Below are 21077 nucleotides of genomic sequence, written 5' to 3'. Positions count from 1 at the left end.
TTTAGATAATAACTTAATGTACTTATTAATGTCTTTTTTGTTGTTTGGGTGAAAGCTGATAAGGTGCAGATCCTGGTTAGGTAGTAGTTTCCAGGCTAATAAGGAGGGGCTTCAAAATGATATATAAAGTATAAGATTGGCATGACAGTTTTTTAATACACCCTTAGGCAGCAGCGGGACTGCCATACAGAGAGGGTGTTTTTAAGGAACATATTAAGAGCCCAAAATTAGAGGGTAACCACTGGGATTCTACCATGAACATCCCCATCCTTCTTTGCCTTAGCGTCTTGCTGGGCAGCACAGGTACGTAACATAGACATTTATGGATAGAAATTACATGGACCCTGCACCACATACATCCCACAACTGCAGCGCACTATCCATTATAGAAGTCTAGGAATTACCGATACCCCGGGACCTACAAAGAATACAACATCTGCATATGGCAATACGGACAACGTCCTCCTGATGTAGCTACTGTACATACTGACCTACAATTCACTAATGGATTTTTGCACCATTTTGCACCATACATGATACCGTATGTTTTTTTCTAGATTTTGTTGGACATATTAATTCCAGAAACACATCTAAACAAGATGAAAATATTAAATATACAGATTTGGGAATATGAGAACATCATAAGAAAAGGATGCAAGTGATCAGTATATCAAGTCTCTAAAAATCCACAAAAAGCACGAGGATGTCCATATTTTTGAGTTAAAATATGTCTTGATTCTAAGAGGTTATTTAAACACCAGGCTATGATGTCAAAACATGACATCAAAATAAGTGGCCCAATGTCATCCTTGCTTGCCCCCTTTCTTCTATGTGCACCATTGTGCCAGTTAGCCATACTAGCTCTTGTTATCCACCTCTAAGCTCTAAGCTCTTCCAGGCAAGAAGCCATAGAGAAACATCACATCCAAATACATGACCATATTATGGATCCTTGTTGTACTGATTCCGTAAAAACCCACATTGTACTTCCTGATGCCTCCAATTCGTAATGCCTCTCCAAGTGAAGAAGATGTGATAGAGAGCCACATATAGCTCTGTTATCCTTGGGGTCTCTGTGGTCCACCATACAGGCTGTTTGGACATTACTTTAATAAAGGCGTGAAGGACACAATTAATCTCACAAAATCTGGAAAAAAATATTAATTTTGTTTTTCCTCCCACAGCTGCAACTCATGCAGATTCTTCAGGCACTTACGTAAACACAGGTAAAACCACTTTTCTATTCGTAACGATTTATTTTCTGACGTTCTCTATGTAGCCAATGTCTAAACTAAACATATTCTCATTCCAATATTGCTCTAAATGAGTAAAATCTTCTTGTCTTCAGTGAGTAGTTCAGGCCCTACCCTATCGGTAAGAGTGGAGCTGGAAGTAGAAGGAGACCCTTATTTCTTTCTGTAGCCAACACTTTTAAGTTGTCCTATACGAAGGTGTCAGAACATTTATATGCCTCATCCAACATATTTGAATATCATATACCAACTGAGCCAACTTAGGTATCACCTTTTTTAATGTGTACCATCATTTTGGAAATAATTTAGATAAATGTTTGATAATATGAAGAGGGAAAGCAGCAGAGTATTAAGATTTATGTGTTAAATAAGAGAGTCCAAGAAAAAGATGAGATCTTCTAAACTCCATCTTTATAGATGGGCAGTCTGAAGTATATGGGAGGTCAGGTCTGAGTTTTGAATAGATGGAAAGTTATGTCTGGAGTCTGTATAGATGGGAGGTCAGGTCTGTGGTCTGAATAGATGTGAGGTCAGGTCTGGGGTTTGTACAGATGGGATATCAGGTCTGGGGTCTGTACAGGTGAGAGGTAAAGTTTGGAGTCTACATAGATGGGAGATCATGGCTGGGGTCTGTATAGATAGGAGGTCAGGTCTGAGATCTGTTCTTTATGCATGGGAGGTCATGTCTGGGGTCTGTAAAGATTGAAGGTCGTGTCTGGGGTATGTATAGTTGGAAAGTAGGTCTGGGGTCTATATAAATGGAAGGTCAGGTCCGTGGTTTGTACAGATGGAAAGTTAAGCCTGGGGTCTGTACAGATAGGAGGTCAGTTCTAGAGTCTGTATAAATGGGAGGTCAAGTCTGGGGTTTATATAGATGGAAGGTCAGGTTTGGGGTCTGTATAAATGGGCGGTCAGGTCTGGGGTTTGTACAAATTGAAGGTCAAGTCTGGGGTCTGTATAGATGGGAGGTCAGCTCTGGGATCTATATAGATGGAAGGTAAGGTCTGTGGGTTGTACAGATGGAAAGTTAAGCCTGGGGTCTGTACAGATAGGAGGTCAGTTCCAGTGTCTGTATAGATGGGAGGTGAGGTCTGGAGTTCCATAGATGGGAGGTCTGATCTGGGGTCTGTATATATGGAAGGTCAGATCTGGGGTCTGTATAGATTGTCGGTCAGGTCTGGGGTTTGTACAGATGGATGGTGAAGTTTGGGGTCTGTATAGATGGGAGGTCAGTTCTCGGGTCTGTATAGAAGGGAGATCAGGTCTGGCATTTGTTCAAATGAAAGGTAAGGTCTGGGGTCTGTACAGATGGGAATTTGGGCTATGTATAGATGGAAGGTCAGGTCTGGAGTCTGTACAGTTGGAACGTTAGGTCTGGAGTCGATATAGATGGGAGGTAAGGTCTGGGGTCTGTACAGATGGGAGTTTGGGCTCTGTATAGATGGAAGGTCAGGTCTGGAGTCTGTACAGTTGGAACGTTAGGTCTGGAGTCGGTATAGATGGGAGTTAAGGTCTGGGGTCTGTACAGATGGGAGTTTGGGCTCTGTATAGATGGAAGGTCAGATCTGGAGTCTGTACAGTTGGAACGTTAGGTCTGGAGTCTGTATAGATGGGAGTTTGGGGTCTGTACAGATGGGAGGATAATTCTGGAGTCTGTAAAGATGGGGAATTTGAGGTCTATATAGAAGGGAGATTAGGTCTGGGGTCTGTACAAATGAGAGGGTCTGATCTGAAACCTTTATAAAGAGATATGAGGGAATTTAATTTTTACAAGAAATATCATGGTTTCTACAATAAAGACAATGTAATGTTCCTAGAGTTTTGAGGACTGTCATCAATAATCATTTTCACACTGATTGGTAGAAAGGATGTTTTCAACTATCTGAAAAGAAGCATCCATTTATATACTTGAACCCTGTCTTTTGTCCAACAAAAAATTATGAGAAGACACATCCAAACTTGGTCTCATTGCTGTAGCTATTTTCAATATGTCTGTAAATTTATATGCTTAAATCATCCATTAAAATAAAAGGAGATAAACTAAAAACTATCCTATAACTAATTTGGTGATATAGGGAACAGTGCCAGTCAATGCATAGATAACTGTAGCACAGGGTAATAACTCCAGAGAGAAACGTGTAAATTATTTGTCTGCTGATTTTTTTTTTATCTATGAGTTTTGGCAGGTATACTACAGGTAGTTTAATTAATTGATATTTAACCTTGTCTTATCTTTTTCTCAGATTCAAGTCCAAACAATAGATTGAGTGAGTATGCTTTATTTCTATTGATTTTGTAATATATATTTTCTGTAAATGTTTTTCATACATTCTAAAAAAAAAAAAAAAACACTGCTCACGAAAAGTTAAAGGTATTAGGCTTTCGGGTGAAATTTATGTAAAACATAAAAAGTTCACACTGCATTGATATTTTATCATGAAATTAGGGCATTTAAGTAGGAAAATCCAATGTTGATTTCCTCATCTCAAACAATTTATTGAAACAAAAGCCAACAACAGTGGTGGGAATAACCCCAAAAACCGTCACAGTCGGTGGAGTAAACCTCATGATGTGGGGTTGCTTCACAGCCAAAGGTGTTGAATACTAGACCAGGATTGATGTTGGTCTCAATCAGGGCCAGATTAAGGTTGGTGGGGGCCCCTGGGCAGAAAATCTGGTGGGGGCCCCATAACGTTAACATTTTTAGCCATAACAGTACAGCACGAACCGTAGCATTTAGATATAAATCCAATGAACATTTATCTTATCCTGTTCTGCCACATTCAGATTTACAGCACTACAATACAGATACAGTCCAGGATAAATCACAGCTGTCCACTTACACACAGAAAGTAGAGTTAGGGCTGCTTTACACATTTCGATCTCGTATGCGATCGCACACGCCCCCATCGTATGTGCGGAACAGGCAATTTGTTGCCCGTGTCGCACAAACGATTAACCCCCGTCACACGTACTTACCTTCCAAATGACCTCGCTGTGGGCGGCGAACATCCACTTCCTGAAGTGAAAGGGACGTCACACAGCGGCCGGCCAATAGAAGCGGAGGGGCGGAGATGAGCGGGACGTAAACATCCCGCCCACCTCCTTCCTTCCGCATTGCCGGCAGGACGCAGGTAAGCTGCAGTTCATCGTTCCCGGGGTGTCACATGGAGCGATGTGTGCTGCCTCAAGAACGATGAACAAAGAGACGTTCAATTTTTAGAAAATGAACGACGTGTATGCAATCAACGTTTTAACGCACAATCAGGGTCGCACGTAGCTGTCACACACTACAATATCACTAACGATGCCGGATGTGCGTCACTTACGACGTGACCCCGCCGAGACATCGTTAGATATATTGTAGCGTGTAAAGCCCGCTTTTATCACATATTTTTTATTGATCCCAATGTTAAGGCAGCCAGGGCCAGCTCCAGGGTTTTGTGGCCTCCGGGTGAGTCTCAGTGGGCCCCATCCACACACAGACACGCACATACACATACAGGCATGCGTATATACATATTTGAAGACAAATTCAGAAAAATACATATAAACAGACAAATATATGCACAGTCATATACACTGACATACATGCAGACAGACGCATTAGGGCTCGTGCGCACGTTGCGTAATTACATGCATTTACGCTGCGTATAGCACTGCAGTGTAAATGCATGCGTCCTGCGTCCCCTATACAATCTATGTATATTGTGCATGATACGTGCACCCATTGCTTTTATGAACGCAGCGATTTGGGTGCTAAAATGTTGACCCAAATCCGTGCGTTCATAAAATGAGCATGTCAATTATTCCGTGCGCTATGGATGCAGCTCCCGCTCTGTCTATGGTGGGGGCAGCAGCCAGAGCACATGGAATCGGATTTTCTGTACAGAATAACTACATCCATTATGCAGTGTTTCTGCAGCGATTTGACGCGCACATGTGCTGTCAAATCGCTGCAGAATATTCAGCAGTTACGTGTGCATGAGCCTTTACAGGTATTAATATGGGGAAATCGCCAGCAGCCTCACTCACCTCTCCCGCTTGTTTCCGTCCAGCTCCTTCAGGACATGTGGCTGTTTCACGATGGCTGTCACTAACACACATGACTGCACACTGGCAGCACTGCTGTATATACATCACAGGAGGGGCTGGGGGCTACGATATATACATTACAGGAGGGGCAGGGGGCATAGACGTTACTGGAGTGGCAAACAGCTCTGGTGGTGTACTCATCACTGTGATGGGTGACATAGCGCTCTGGGGAACCCATATAGTTCGGGGGGGGGGCGCACAGACTGCTCTAATTCATATATACACACACAGTACTGCTTCTTACACACACATCTCTGACACACACACACACACACTACAATGCACCCCCCATCACCCCCCCCCCACACACACACACAATACAATGCACCCCCCATTACCCCTACACACACACGCACACACAATACAATGCACCCCCCATTACCCCTACACACACACACAATACAATGCACCCCCCATTACCCCTACACACACACGCACACACAATACAATGCACCCCCCATTACCCCTACACACAATACAACCCCCATTACCCCTACACACACACACACACAATACACCCCCCATTACCACTACACGCGCACACACACACACACAATACAATGCACCCCCCATTACCCCTACACAGACACACATAATACAATGCACCCCCCATTACCCCTACACACACACACACACACACACACAATACAATGCACCCCCCATTACCCCTACACACACACACACACACACACAAATACAATGCACCCCCCATTACCCCTACACACACACACACACAATACAATGCACCCCCCATTACCCCTACACACACACACACACACACAATACAATGCACCCCCCATTACCCCTACACACACAATACAATGCACCCCCCATTACCCCTCCCCACACACAATACAATGCACCCCCCATTACCCCTCCCCACACACACACACACACACACAATACACCCCCCATTACCCCTCCCCACACACACACACACACACACACAATACACCCCCCATTACCCCTCCCCACACACACACACATAATACAATGCACCCCCATTACCCCTCCCCCCACACATAATACAATGCACCCCCCATTACCCCTCTCCTCACACACAATACAATGCATCCCCCATTACCCCTCTCCCCACACACAATACAATGCACCCCCCATTACCCCTCTCCCCACACACAATACAATGCACCCCCCATTACCCCTACACACACACGCACACACACAATACAATGCACCCCCCATTACCCCTCCCCACACACAATACAATGCACCCCCCATTACCCCCCCCACACACAATACAATGCACCCCCCATTACCCCTCCCCACACACACAATACAATGCACCCCCCATTACCCCTCCCCACACACAATACAATGCACCCCCCATTACCCCTCCACACACACACACACACACACAATACACCCCCCATTACCCCTCCCCCTACACACACACACACACACACACACAATAGACCCCCCATTATCCCTCCCCCTACACACACACACACACACACACACACACAATACAATGCACCCTCCATTACCCCTCCCCCACACACAATACAGCCCTCATCACCCCCTACACACACAAATTACACTGCTCCATCCCTACACACTCCTGCCTCCCTCCCCCCCTCCCTCGGAATACAGTGCTCCTCCTCTGCCTGTCACAGAGCTGTGTTCCTTCACAAATGTTCCCCGTTGTGTCCTCTGCCCCTCCTCACTCATCCCCATTAATTACACCTGTCTCTTCAGCTCCTTCATGGAGCGCTCGCTTCCTCATGTCCCCAGTGTGGCGCCGGCAGCACTGTGATGACGTCAGCGAGGTGCTGATCTCATCACGTTGCTGCACGTCGGGGGCGGGGCCCAGTCCCGGCGCGCTGTTCAAATGTATTTACGTCTGAAAGATGCAAATACATTTGAATAGGAACGGAAACAGGAAGCTGCGGTCATCGGCTCTGCTGCGCTCCTCTGCAGTGTACATGCCGGCACACAGCAGAGCCGGCACACAGCAGAGCCGGCACACAGCAGAGCCGGCACACAGCAGAGCCGGCACACAGCAGAGCCGGCACAGCTCGCTGCCTCCTGCTCCTGCTAGTGTGCCTGGCATGTAAGGAGCGCAGCGGGGACAGCAGACAGCGGCCCACCACACCGTGCCCCTTCTTCTAGGTACGGCCGCAGCACATAGCAGGGAGCATTAGCACACCTCTGACCCCGGAAGTTCAAGCGGCCGCTGGTACTTCCGAGATCAATCAGCGTCCTGTGCCCGCAGTTTGTTTTTGCGTCTTAAAGACGCAGATGCAAATAAATAGCGGTGCCACCCCCCCCCCCGAAAACACAGCTGATTTATTAGACTGTCTTTACGGAGGGGGAGAGGGTGTGAAAAAAAAAATGCTGACAGGTGCCTAGTGCTAAGTATGGTGGGGGCCCCCTTAGAAGCTCTTTTGGTGGGGGCCCCTGGGCTCCAGCCCCGCCTGCCCCGCCTATAATCTGGCCCTGGTCTCAATGATGAGCTATATGTAAGTATCCTATAAGATGAGCTACTTCATACACTCGGGTTGGGTATGGGTATGTCCAGCAGGACAATGACCCCAAGCTTATGTTGGGATTGTCAAAGAAATAATTCAATGACAATGAAGTAGAGGTGCTGGATTGGCCTCCACAGTCCCCAGACCTCAACCCAATTAAACACTTGTGGGTAGAGTTGAAGGAAAAGCTGTATACATACCCAAGTGAGTCAACCGGTATGCACCAACATTGGGAACATGTAGAAGAGACCTGGGATCAGGTTTTGGTTGAGACATGCTTGAATCTGATCGAGAGTTATGATCCTTTACATGGTGAATCAGCTAATCAATTGGGTTTTCTATGAGATTCAGGGCTGGAGAAAGAGCAAGTCACTCCATTTGAGGTACCCCATTCTCCAGCAGCCATTCCCTAATGATGCGACCTCAATGAGCTGAAGTATCATAAAGATTAAATTAGGCCTGTGTTCTTAATGCAGAGGCACAATTACTGGATTAATGATGTTATTCAAAGTAAGGACTTGTCGCTGTACCATTCACAAAGTGTAGGGCAGTTCTCTAGTGACTAGACACATCGGCCCGCACTGCAACATCACCACTACCAAAGGCTCATATGGTGACAACAGTGGCTGATGCATAGCTCTCTCCTTGATGTATCCAACATCGTTGGTGGCCTTCATTTGTACTCAACATGAATTGACTTTCATTAGTGAACAGCACTGAGTCCCACTGGTGTTTTGTCCAGCATAGATGCTACATGGCCAATGCAAGACAATGACGCCTGTGCCTGGTGGTGTGGTCAGGTACCCTTGCAGGTCACCTAGTACACAGACTACGCTGATGTAAATGGCTTTGAATGGTCTGATGTGACACTTGGGTGCCTCTCACCTTCCTTAAATGTGCCTGGAGTTGTGTGGCATTTATCATCTGGTTCTGAAGGGCATTGTTTGCAATTAAGTGAACTCTTGCAGTCTCTCTGTATCTCTGTTAAAACCTGCTGATGACACTCTGTGACAATCTAAGCTTGATGGTCCTTTCCATCTGATAACATCCTGCTTGAATCTTTGCAATAGCGAGGTACTGTTGATCAATTTTTAGCTGTCATCTTGGTCTCACGATGTCAGAATGTGAACAGCATATTGAGGAGGACTGTTAAAATACCAGTTCTAATTGAATTTTAAAATGTATCAGGCAATTAATAGATCAAACAACAGTTGAGAATTTTGCCATTAAGCTCCTTGTTAGAGAACAGCAAGGTGTGCAAAAAGTACTGAAATATTGAACAGTTGGACATGTGCATCCAAAAGATTAGAGAAGGTCACATTAAGAAGAAGAATAAAACGGCTGTTAGAATTCAATGGGTTGGATCCTTCTCTTCTCCAACATCATTGGTTGGGGGAGAATCGGGAGGTGTCCTTCTGCATCAGACTGATATCATGGATATGGCCAACTTTAGTTTCATGTGTATGATGAACGTTATCATTTTGCCTTATGTTGTGGGTTGAGCAACCTCTTCTACTTGATGAATTATTCTACAGTATTTACACATGGAATACTGTGAAAATATATGGTTTTCTGTTTCTTATACTGTATATATCTCAATATCCTCTAACAAAGAAGGTTATCTTTCATAATTTATTAAGATTTTTTTTTGTAAAGGTATTTATAGGGATATTCCTATTCTAGGTATTTAGGGAATTTTCCCTGCAAATGCCATAAATCTTGAGTTAGGGAAATAACTTGTCATAAGGAGCACAGGAGATTATTGATCAGTAGAGAGTCACGAAGATGAAAATGCATAAATGTTGGTAATGGGAAAACCTATTTTTAGCAGACTGAAAGTCAAAAGTTCAAAACATTGTTACTCTTTTGCTTGTCAGTGTATATGATGATCACAAATGTGTCTATTTACGTAATAATAACTTTTATTTCTGAGTTTATAAACACTGTTGAAAAGACAAAAATGTAATATTAAAAAAATACAGAAGACTGCCTGTAATGTTTGCCATTTATTAATTTTTAATACAAAATAACCTTCTTTCTGCTCTTCTTTTACTAGTATTTCAGCAGTATTTGATTCCACTTTCCAATGGTGAGTACATATACACTTTACTTTATGTCTACTGTTTCATAATGGAGATATAAACCTATAAAAAAGACTACCCGGAAAGAAAAATCAAATTCCATCTTTATTAGAAAATAATCACAAACATAAAAACAGATGTACAGCATATGGATAATGAAGGAAAAAAAAAAAGGCAAAGCATGCCTGGGTAAATCACTGGTAATATTGTAACTGCAATGACAGGATGTGAAACATAGTGTCAGGACGTACAAATATAGTGCTACTAATAAAATTCAATCACATTTATAAGTAAATGATGCCAAAAACTGATATCTAAATAATATTATAGTGATAATGAATAATTAATATTTTAAAGAGCACATCCTGAAATAAACTATTCAGAGAGCCATATGCAGTCTAAATTAGTAAAAGACCCAGTGGCATGGTAAAGACCTTTACCAAGGTACACTCGACGCACGTTTCGCCATGGCTTTTTCCATTTTCGTCATTCTGGCATTATTTTTTTTTTGAGTGGTGATCAGTAGGTTTTCTTCCTAATGAAGATGTTAAACTATATTTTAAATTGTCTCCAATGTGCTTAACTTGCTCTTTATTAAAAATGAATGTCTTAGTTTATAGTTGTATTCTACTGGTCACTCTTCTCTCAGTGACCTGCCTCCACTGCTCCAGATTCTGAGAAGATGCCATCATTGCCCCCGGGGTCTTTTCATCAGAAGGGGTGGCGTATGCACAGATCAATAGTCCAGCTCTCACAATGTGATGAGGCGCTTAGTGCGTATATGGACTCCCTCCTTTTGAGGTGATGACACCAGGGATATAACAGCACCTGTGCAAAATCTAGGACTGTGGAGGCAAATCACTGAAAAGAGTGAGCTGTTTGTCAAAGCCCAAAGACTAGAGTCTCGAAGGGAAAATGGAAAAAGGCAGCAAAGTTGGAAATGCGATTCGCGCACTTTGTACTTAAGACTAAAACTTCAAGACTAGATTTTTTTGGAGATGTCAAAATAAATTTTTACAAGATAGGTATGGATTTAATAAGGAATAAAGATTCTTTCGTAACGAATCCCAAATTATTATTCCGGTATTCGTCATGAATGAGATACCTAATGTAAGTCAATGGGGAACCTGAACATTTTTTTGGGAAAATCCTCATGAAAAATGCTTGGGTTCACCACTGACTTGCATTAGGTTTGTTATTTGTGATGAATATTGGAATAGCACTTTAGGATTCGTTACGAATAATCCAAAAATGAATAGCTACCATTTGCCCATCACTAATCCTGATGACATGTACGCTTTAAAGTTCATCAGCAAAACAATGACTGTTCAACCAAGCACAGGCAGCTGGTGTAGCCAAACTGGTCCCACCTAATTGTGTTTCATCTATTTCTACACTTCTCTGGTGCCTGTAAAGACAGAGCTGTTAGTCAAGGGAAGGAAGAGCAGAGATAGAAATAAAACAGGTATTTAGAAAGCTGCGCACCATGGGATCACTGGTCGTCGCCTGTGCTTGGTTTGAACAGTCATTTGCTATCAGATATTGTATATTATGCAGAAATGCCCCAATAGTGTGACTATGTCTGCTGATGTAGTAACACATGTAATTCCATGGGTGCAATATCAGTTGCCTATTTATGTAATTAAGGTGTCATTAATATTTTTATTTTTTTACATTTATAGACACAACAGACCCAATAGAGACTGAATATGATTCTATTGATGGTAAGTGGAACTGTCTCACTTTAATTAGTTCATGCATTGAAATAACGTTAATCATCCCAAATGCAGGAGCTGGAGAGACAAAAACAGCGCAAATCAGGTCTTCCCCGGGTGGGAGATGAGATAAGAGGTTGATCCCCTGGGGTGATTTTGATCCTGATGAAGGAGCTTTTTCTCCGAAACGCATAGATATAAATCACCATATTTTCCAAAGAAGTTTCCGGTCTGATACATCATACGTCAGCGCAGTGGTTAAACCCTTCACCTCTTACTCCTTTTGAACAATCATCCCAAATTAAATCCTTGAGAAAGTGGTGTAGTTTGGATGGATGACCAAACATGCTGATGACCAAACGTGACTACAGGGTAGGGCTGGTCTACAAGGGTACCAGGGAATACTCAGTAGACTGTTTCCAGCACATGTCCATTTGAAGTTGACGTAAATCCCATCTCTTAACAGAGACAAGTCATAGGGGTCAATTCACAATATATCCTCCTTTACATGTAAAGAGGTTCTTTAGTTTAAAAAAAACTATTTTCACCCACCTCATCAGGGAATTTTGAGTTAAAATAATGGCATCATCTTTTTTGGGGTCCTTACCTTTAGCCCAGAGAGGGCAACCATAACTAAGATATTACTCATTGATAGGAATCTACACAGTGTAATGCCTTTATTTGCCAGCGGAGGCACTGGAGGAAAATGGAACGCTCCAAGTTTACCACTGATCACTGGGGATTCCAGCAGGGGAATATTTTGTGTTCATCCTTTCATCAAGGATCCTTCAATCTAAAGCAGATGCCCCTTTTAAAAATGCAATTACACCATAAATGTGGACATGAATGTTTATTACATAGCTTGACAGTCTGGCGCTCAATCTTAGCACTAGCTAATGTCTATTGAAGTATCTTCTTGCAAAAAATCAGTAACTGCAAAAAATATGTTGAAAATGTCACTTTTTTTTATCTCTCCAGATAATTACTTCTTTGGTGGTCTGGAAGTAGGACCTGCAAACCACTCAAGCTGTAAGTTTTATTTTACTTTATTAAACATAGAAAAATCAAATCGTGGAAAATATGTGCATTTTTCCTGCCAATACATCAGAATTTGTAGCCAAATTTTCTGTTGCAAATTCTAAATATGTGCCCATAAGCCTAATAATGTGAGTAAATATATATTTAATATTATACAGGTAGAAAAGTTAGTGAAAAGCACACAAATTTGCAGAAAGGTGGTCTTCCAAAGGGGTGGTCCTATTAATGAATAAGGGCAATATGCAAAGAATTTAAGAGAAATGAAAATATATCTGAAATCAATCTGAAATAGATCAGAGGTGTTTATTACAAAGTGTTTAGAGAGTATCCACTGTATACAATCTATTTTTTAAAAAAAGGGACTGTTCATAAAAAGAAAAGTATGTCCTGCTGTGTTCTTGTTTTAAATATATAAAATATACTAATATACTTATTTCCAAATGTCCCCAAATTACTCAATTACAGCCTTTGTCACACATTTGTACTACAGTCCTGTCAACATGTAGGATGACTCATATACCAAGTATAATGGGAGTCAATGGGAACTCGAGCATGTTCCTGGAAAAATGCTCACATTCCCCATTGACTTTGATTATAGACTTCGAGCCCGTCTGAATGTCAAAATGCTTGATATGAGTACCGAGTACAGAGCATGGTAGTGTTTGCTCATCACTAGATACGAGTACAGAGCACCCGAGCATGGTAGTGCCCATCCATCACTAGATACGAGTACAGAGCACCCGAGCATGGTAGTGCTCACTCATCACTAGATACAAGTACTGAGCACCCGAGCATGGTAGTGCTCATCCATCACTAGTTACGAGTACTGAGTACCGAGCATGGTAGTGCCCGCTCATCACTAGTTACAAGTACAGAGCACCCGAGCATGGTAGTGCTCACTGATCACTAGATACGAGTACCGAGCACCCGAGCATGGTAGTGCTCACTCATCACTAGATACGAGTACAGAGCACCCCGAGCATGGTAGTGCTCACTCATCACTAGATACGAGTACTGAGCACCCGAGCCTGGTAGTGCTCGCTCATCACTAGTTACGAGTACCGAGCACCCGAGCCTGGTAGTGCTCACTCATCACTAGTTACAAGTACAGAGCACCCGAGCATGGTAGTGCTCGCTCATCACTAGTTACCAGTACCAAGCACCTGAGCATGGTAGTGCCCGCTCATCACTAGTTACAAGTACAGAGCACCCGAGCATGGTACTACCCGCTCATCACTAGATACGAGTACCAAGCACCTGAGCATGGTAGTGCCCGCTCATCACTAGTTACAAGTACAGAGCACCCGAGCATGGTAGTGCCCGCTCATCACTAGTTACGAGTACTGAGCACCTGAGCATAGTAGTGCTCGCTCATCACTAGTTACGAGTACCGAGCACCCGAGCATGGTAGTGCTCACTCATCACTAGATACGAGTACAGAGTACCCGAGCATGGTAGTGCTCACTCATCACTAGTTCTGAGTACAGAGTACCTGAGCATTGTAGTGCTCACTCATCACTAGTTATAAGTACAGAGCACCCGAGCATGGTACTACCCGCTCATCACTAGTTACGAGTACTGAGCACCCGAGCATGGTAGTGCTCACTCATCACTAAATATTACCCATTTTTTATCAGAACTAGTGGCGGACCTGGACTGTAAAAGTCCGAATCCACTAGGGTTAAAAAGTATCCATGCACCGACCCCGAATTCTCAGGGAACTCAGGGTACCTATCCAGATCAGGCAACTAGGGAAATTAAAAAAAAATAAAGGAAAAAAAGGGGAAAGCAGGCACGTTATATTTACCAGTGTCCTACGCGTCTGTAATGCTACTTCTGGGGCTGCTCATACTACTTCCGAGCCTTCTTCCTTCATGCATATGCACTGCTTCCCCCGCCCATTGGCAGTCCCAGGATCTTTGATTGGTTGCAGTCAGACAGCGCAGCCACTCTGTGTGACAGCGTCTGACTGCAACCAATCACAAACGCTGTGTGTGTGTCTATATTGGTGTAAAAATAAATAAATAAAAAAATTGGCATATGGTCCCACCATATTTATGATACCCAGCACAGATACAGCCCATGGCTACCGGCTGCAGCCCCCAGCCGTGTGCTTATCTTGGCTGTGTATCAAAATAAGAGGAACCACTTGTGGCTTTTTTTAATTATTTAAATAAATATTTTTGAAAATTTGCTTGCAGTCCCCTCTCAATTTTGATACCCAGCCATGATAAAGTATTCTCAGGCTGGGGAGGCCCATGGTTATTGGGCCCCCTACAAACTTTAAATAAGAGCCTGCAGCTGCCCAGGATTGTCACATCCATTAGATGCGACCATCATTTTACTTTAACTGTCTCTTCTTGATTGCCTTGGTCCGGTGGCAACCGGGGTAATAAGGGGTTAATGACAACTTACAGTTGCCACTAAGCCCTAGATTAGTAATCTGAGGTGTCTAAGAGACCCCCCCCATTACTAATCTGTTTTTTTAAACCTGATTTGAACCGCCAATCCCCGGGTATCTGCGGTTCCACCCATCATTAATCAGACCATAGGCAGACAACTGTAGACAAAAGTTTTATATATTAATAATAGAAGAAGTAAAACAGTTAGCAAAGGGTTTGTCCTATCATAGAGAACCACTTTTATCTTGGCAATAATTCACCAATCAACTGATCACCATGGGTCTGGCTTTTTGGACCCCTGGCGGCGGCAAAGAGCTCTTTTTTTCTGGGATTGATGTAAGAAGCTGATGATTTCTAATCTTATAGAGTCACACTATTAAGAACTGTGAATATATATCAATGACATTATTTAACACATCTTCAATTTCTTCAGGCTCCAATAAAGGAATATGTTCTACATGGGGGAACGACCATTTTCTTACCTTTGACAATGACCTCTATGAGTTCAGAGGATCCTGCAACTATGTTTTTGCCACTGTCTGCAACAACAACAACCCAGAATTCAACATCCAAGTTCAGCGATCCGGTGGAAAGTCCATTACAAGAATTATGATACAGGTTGGAAACGTCAATGTGGTCGTCAACGGAAACGCAATAACAATTTTGGGAAAGTAAGTCTACATACCCATTGATGAATTACCATTTGTTTAATTCTTAAGAAACATTGAAAGAAGGCAATTTATTGCATGGTGTTTGTATATACAGCTACAAAGTTTATTTATTTTGTTTTATTTCTTTACTAATTATTTTTGTTGTTTTTTTAGGACAATTAGTTTGCCTTACACCACTGGAGGAATTGAAATTTTCAAAACTGGAGCCATAACAAAGCTGTTTGCCAAGCAAAAAGATTTTGAGCTTATAGTAACCTGGAGCGGTGACAGTAATCTTATGGTAAATAAGATTCATATTGTACTTTCAGCCCTAAAACACACGAAAAAGTGTCCAGCATGGTGGATCAGTGGTCAGACCAAAGTAGACCTGTGAATTTCACAGTAATCCTTGTCACAATGATGTTCTTTTTATACTCATTTTTACTATTACTTTTTAAACTATTATTCAATGAGATTGTAACATTTCCTCAAAGTGATCAGTTTTCAAATAAGTGTAGTTTATATCTGACCAAGGCAACATGATTTGGACAAGGTCAATACGGTGGCACAGTGGTTAGCACTTTAGCCTTGCAGAATTGAGGTCAAATTCCACTAAGGATGACATCTGCAAGGGGTGTCTATGTTCTCCCCATCTTTACTGGGGTTTCCTAGGTTCTCTTGTTTCCTCCCACACTGAAAAGACTGATAGGGAATGTAGATTGTGAGCCCCAATGACAGTGATGATAAAGTCTGGAAAGCGCTTTTGAAATTAATGGTTCCTTTGCCTTTTCTTCCCTATCCAAATGCTGATGGTTCTTATGATGTTTGTTCTCCCTTCTTGGTTCACTTCTCTCCAGATGTTTCTCATTTTCCCATTTTGGTCGGACCTTGTCACATTTTGAATGGGGCTTTATCTCTTCACTTTTCACTGCACTTTCTTACTGGCTATACCTTCAGCTAAGAGGGTTACCTTTGGGTACACACAAGTTGAGTTCCCGTGAGTCAGTTTCTTTTGCTTCCAAACACCTACCCTTTTCACCTTATAAGAACGTATTTTAGTTTTCTCAGTCTTGGTTTTTGCATATTCCTGCACACCTTCCTCTCCCCATGTTGGAAGTATTTTTCAATCTCCCATTTGGTCCTTAAGGAGGTTCGAGAAACACCTTGACAGCCTTGAAGGGAGTCAGGTCTGAATTGTTGTTTTTAGTTGTGGGGCTAGTGTTTTTCTAGTTTGTACAGGGACCAGTTGGGTGCAGGTGCGTCGTCTCCCTATAGCAGATCTTCCCCTTTTCCATTACCCTTGTGTGAGAAAGTTTATGTTCATCACAAATAAAAGTGATTAACATAAAGAATAATTTCTTATTTTTTTAACAAACAGGTGGAAGTAGACAAGAAGTACATGAACAGAACTTGTGGGCTTTGCGGAAACTTTAATGGTGTTCACAAAGATGATTTTATAGTAAATGGTAAGTTTTAAGAATTTGTATTCTGAACTTTTTGCACTTCTCAAGATCTTCACCTGAGTCTTTAGTTACAGCCAATGCTCCATTCACACATAGTGGTTTTTCTACATTTGGTATAAGCAGCAGGAATATTCCCGATGCCTATGCCCAATATATCCATAGAGTCACATAACACAAAGATGTTCTTTTGGCAAAAACTGGGCTTGAGTGTGTCCACATATCTTTATGTTCCCCTTAAAAGCCAACGTACCAAGCCATGTCTTCCTATACTTGTCACAAACTATCATTATTCCTGATATTTAAATCATACTAGATAAAAAAGTAATAACTCATCTTTGTGATTAATACTCATTGAATACTTTTTATTTTTTTTAGAAAAAATGTTGACACCATATCAGTATGCCAACTTGCAACAAATGGATGATCCTAATGATATTTGTCCTCTCCATGTGCCACAGATAAGCATCTTAAGCAGCGATCAATATGTGAGTTATATTTTTCTTGCTTTTACGCATAACTTCCATCTTTTCAACCAACATCATTAAATGCACCGATTATGGAATTATCACCTGGTCAATGCTGAAGACATGACCTATTGGTGGCTCTCGAGGACTGGAGGTGGGGAACACTGCTATGGCCTAGTATGTTGATCCATAGGGAGGCAAAAACTTAGTGAGGCAGATGTTAATAGCTCCATATTAAGGCAAAAAAATCCTTCCAGACTCCACAAATGAAAGTCTTTTAAGGAGTCAGGTCCGAAATGGTGTTTTTAGTTGTGTGGCTAGGGTCTTTCTAGTCTGTACAGGAACCAGTTGGGAGCGGATGAGTCGTCTCCCTGTAGCAGGTCTTCGCCTTTTCCAGTCTCATTCCCAGGATAGTAATATGTAATATAGTTAAAAAAAGAAACTTGTCCATTAAGTTTAACCTGTCATCCCACAGTGTTGAACTGGAGAACTTTTTTGAGGACATCAATATATGTTTACATGCCTCAGAGTCAGGAGAACTCTGAACCATGTAGACATATATTGATGTCCTCAAAAAAAGTTCTCCGTATAAACACCGTGGGATGATTGTTCATCTTTGGCTCTCTGCCTTGGGTTTTCTTCCCACATTATGATAAAATAGGACTTCTTAGTCAATATATCCATTTTGTGATGTCATCTAAATTATTTTATGTCTTTTTCCCATAGGTAAATGAATGTTTAGATCTTCTTCAACAAGTTTCTTCTTCTTGTCTGGTTGACAAATCCCAATTTCTTAAAAGATGCCAACAAGACTTGCAACAATGCGATGCTCCTGGGGACAAAAACTGTGCCTGTGCCACTCTCTCGGAGTATTCTACCCGATGTGCCCTTTGCTTCCAACCAATAAACAATTGGAGAAACAAGAACCTATGTTGTGAGTACTCATAAGAAAAAAAAATAGTAGAGTTATAGCTATGTTTTTTTTCACCTGGGTATAGATGCACACATTATTTACTCTACCAGGCTCAGACTGGCCCACAGGAGAACCGGAGAATCCTCCGGTGGCCCCTTTGCAGTAGTATGCCACTTATTTCGCCCTCAAACATGATCAGTAGTTGGCACAATACACTTATTTCACTATGTACAGACAAAGGAAACATCTCATAATTCATTTTACAAATTACCCAGTATACAATTATATAAAAGCATAGGTAAATTTGGGAATGTAATATTTGCATGTAGTTGATCAGAGTCAATGTTACTGGTGGGCTCCTGCAGCCCCAGTCTGACACTGTACCCCAGTATCTAAATATTCTGCTAATTCCCTATGCCACCCAGCACATACGATTACATAACAATGCGTGATTAAGTGGGTGGCATTCAGTCATTTCTGGATCATTTAATGTTTATTCTGCCTTAGGTTACTGTGGCAGACTATTATGTTGCTGTATTTTGCAATTCATCATTTTGCTTCCAATTTCCGGGATGTGACAATATTGTTGCCGCACCCGTGTTGATTGATGAATAATGTAAAGATAAGTTACCAAACAAATTAAAACTGAATGTTCTAGATACATTCTAGTAGTACAGGACCCAATAGAGCCATTAATACTGAGGAGCAGAATTTGCAATTGCACCTTAGAGTCAGAGATGGGGGAAAAAATTACGTTCTGCCCCTATGACGACATCAAAGCTAATATTAATATGTCAAGGGGAGAAATATTGTTATGCATTTTTAATTTCTTAATTTATGCATTCAGTAATGTAATTGCCTTAAAATACTCTGCTTTCTTATGTAGCCTTGGACGCCTGTCTGTCCAACCAGATGTATGAAGAATGTGCGAGTCCATGCAGCCCTACATGCTCCAACCCCCAATATAGCTGCAATTTACACTGCGTGTATGGATGCTTCTGTCCATCAGGTGGGACCTTCTGAATTAACAAAAGTGGAATTTCTCATTTTGTATCTTCATAATTTAGCCAGAGAAGATAGAGAATACCAAAGTACAAGTATCCATCATGCGCTGTCCGTATCTGCACACACGGATTACTACTATGGCATCAGACTCTGTTCACATTGCAGAGTCCAACAGGCAACCTGGTCTCTCTTAAGTGCGCAGCTTTGCTGGGCGTCGGCTGAGTTGTTTCACTGCTTCCAGCCATGCAGAAATTAATCCTTTTTGGAGCAGTGTGCAACTCTTCTGAGAGCCATTTTGCTAATTACCATCCACAGGTGGTCTCTTTCTATTTAAAGCTGGGGAGTATAGTAGGAGATCGCCAAAGATAGCATCAGGGTAGCTTCAGCGATCCCGGTCTCAGTAGTTATCCAGTTCATGGTGAACAACAGTTGCTCTTCGTAGTGAGAAAGGTCTCATGTTTTGAGTTTATTCCCTACCCTTTGCTTTATTCCCTTGTACACATATTGTCTCTCCTGTGTGTGTTGAGTGCAGACTGTACCAGTTTTTGTTCTTCCTTCTCCGAGTCATTTCTGTGAGGTTTTGTTACTGGTTTCCGGCTGAGTCCCAGGGTGGGGGGCAGTAAAATCAGGGCTTGGACAGGAGTCAGGGTCATGCTGGGGGCTCAGACCTCCCTACCATCAAGCTTACCTCTGAGATAAGGGACAATGCAGGTTCTCGAGTCTGAGGGCCAGCTTGAGAGCCCCTGTTCTGATAGTACATACCCTATGGCAGTGTATCTGGTGGATCCAACATTTTCACAATTTTCATGAATATTACATTTTATTATAATGAAATGCATTATTATCAGTCAGGCTCTTCTAACAAAAAGTAATTGTCTAACATTGGTAAATCACTTTAAACAGGTTATCTAAAGGAGGCAAAAACCATTTATATGCCCAATTATTGTCTGACTCGAGTCAACGGTGTATTTAGAGAATAGCCATTAATATACAGTATATGGCCACTGTAGAGTAATAGTTTTCCCTACAGCAAGGGATGTCGGATCTGCTGCAATCTGCCGCCTCACTGGCTCCCAAACAAATATGAGTAATTGTGATTTCACAAGTCCTCCATCCCAATCTCCAAGATCATATCCCAATATGTAGTAGGTGTAATAATAATATTAGCAGATACCTCCAATTAGAAATGTAGTATAGTTCTCCTGATTAGCTAGTTCACTTACCTCATGTGTAGGACATTACAGAAGCCCTGTCTAGTGAGCTGGACAGCAAAATACTAATCTTGCTACTACAATTAGACAACATGGGCAGAGAGACAAACAAATGAAAATAAAAACGACAAACAGATTTCCACAGTTTTCACTAGGACAACTTCTCCTAAGAGGTCAGCATAGAAGAACTATAACCGGCATGATGGAGAGAAATGAGTGAGTTTAAATATAGAAAGGGAGTGGCAGCAGCTGAGATGAGAACTATATGGAAACTCAACCTCTTCAACACCAAATGAAG

At 42.0% G+C, this 21077-nt stretch overlaps 1 protein-coding gene across 1 annotated transcript in view; it reads left to right on the top strand.

Annotated features, from left to right (window-relative positions):
• Window positions 1-254: 254 nt before the first annotated feature.
• The window catches only part of MUC6 (mucin 6, oligomeric mucus/gel-forming), a 155588-nt gene continuing 134765 nt past the window's right edge, over window positions 255-21077 (top strand). Inside the window, exons 1-9 of the mRNA XM_075325390.1 lie at window positions 255-303; window positions 11601-11642; window positions 12612-12662; window positions 15507-15744; window positions 15898-16024; window positions 17102-17189; window positions 17562-17671; window positions 18377-18584; window positions 19450-19572. Coding sequence (XP_075181505.1) covers window positions 255-303; window positions 11601-11642; window positions 12612-12662; window positions 15507-15744; window positions 15898-16024; window positions 17102-17189; window positions 17562-17671; window positions 18377-18584; window positions 19450-19572 — 1036 coding nt within the window. The remainder of the gene's footprint in view (window positions 304-11600; window positions 11643-12611; window positions 12663-15506; window positions 15745-15897; window positions 16025-17101; window positions 17190-17561; window positions 17672-18376; window positions 18585-19449; window positions 19573-21077) is intronic.

The sequence above is a fragment of the Anomaloglossus baeobatrachus genome, chromosome 10 (genome assembly GCF_048569485.1).
Source record: "Anomaloglossus baeobatrachus isolate aAnoBae1 chromosome 10, aAnoBae1.hap1, whole genome shotgun sequence".
In the NCBI taxonomy this organism is placed as follows: domain Eukaryota; kingdom Metazoa; phylum Chordata; class Amphibia; order Anura; family Aromobatidae; genus Anomaloglossus; species Anomaloglossus baeobatrachus.
The sequence above is the reverse complement of the archived record's forward strand: the minus strand, read 5'-3'. Positions and strand labels throughout refer to the sequence as shown.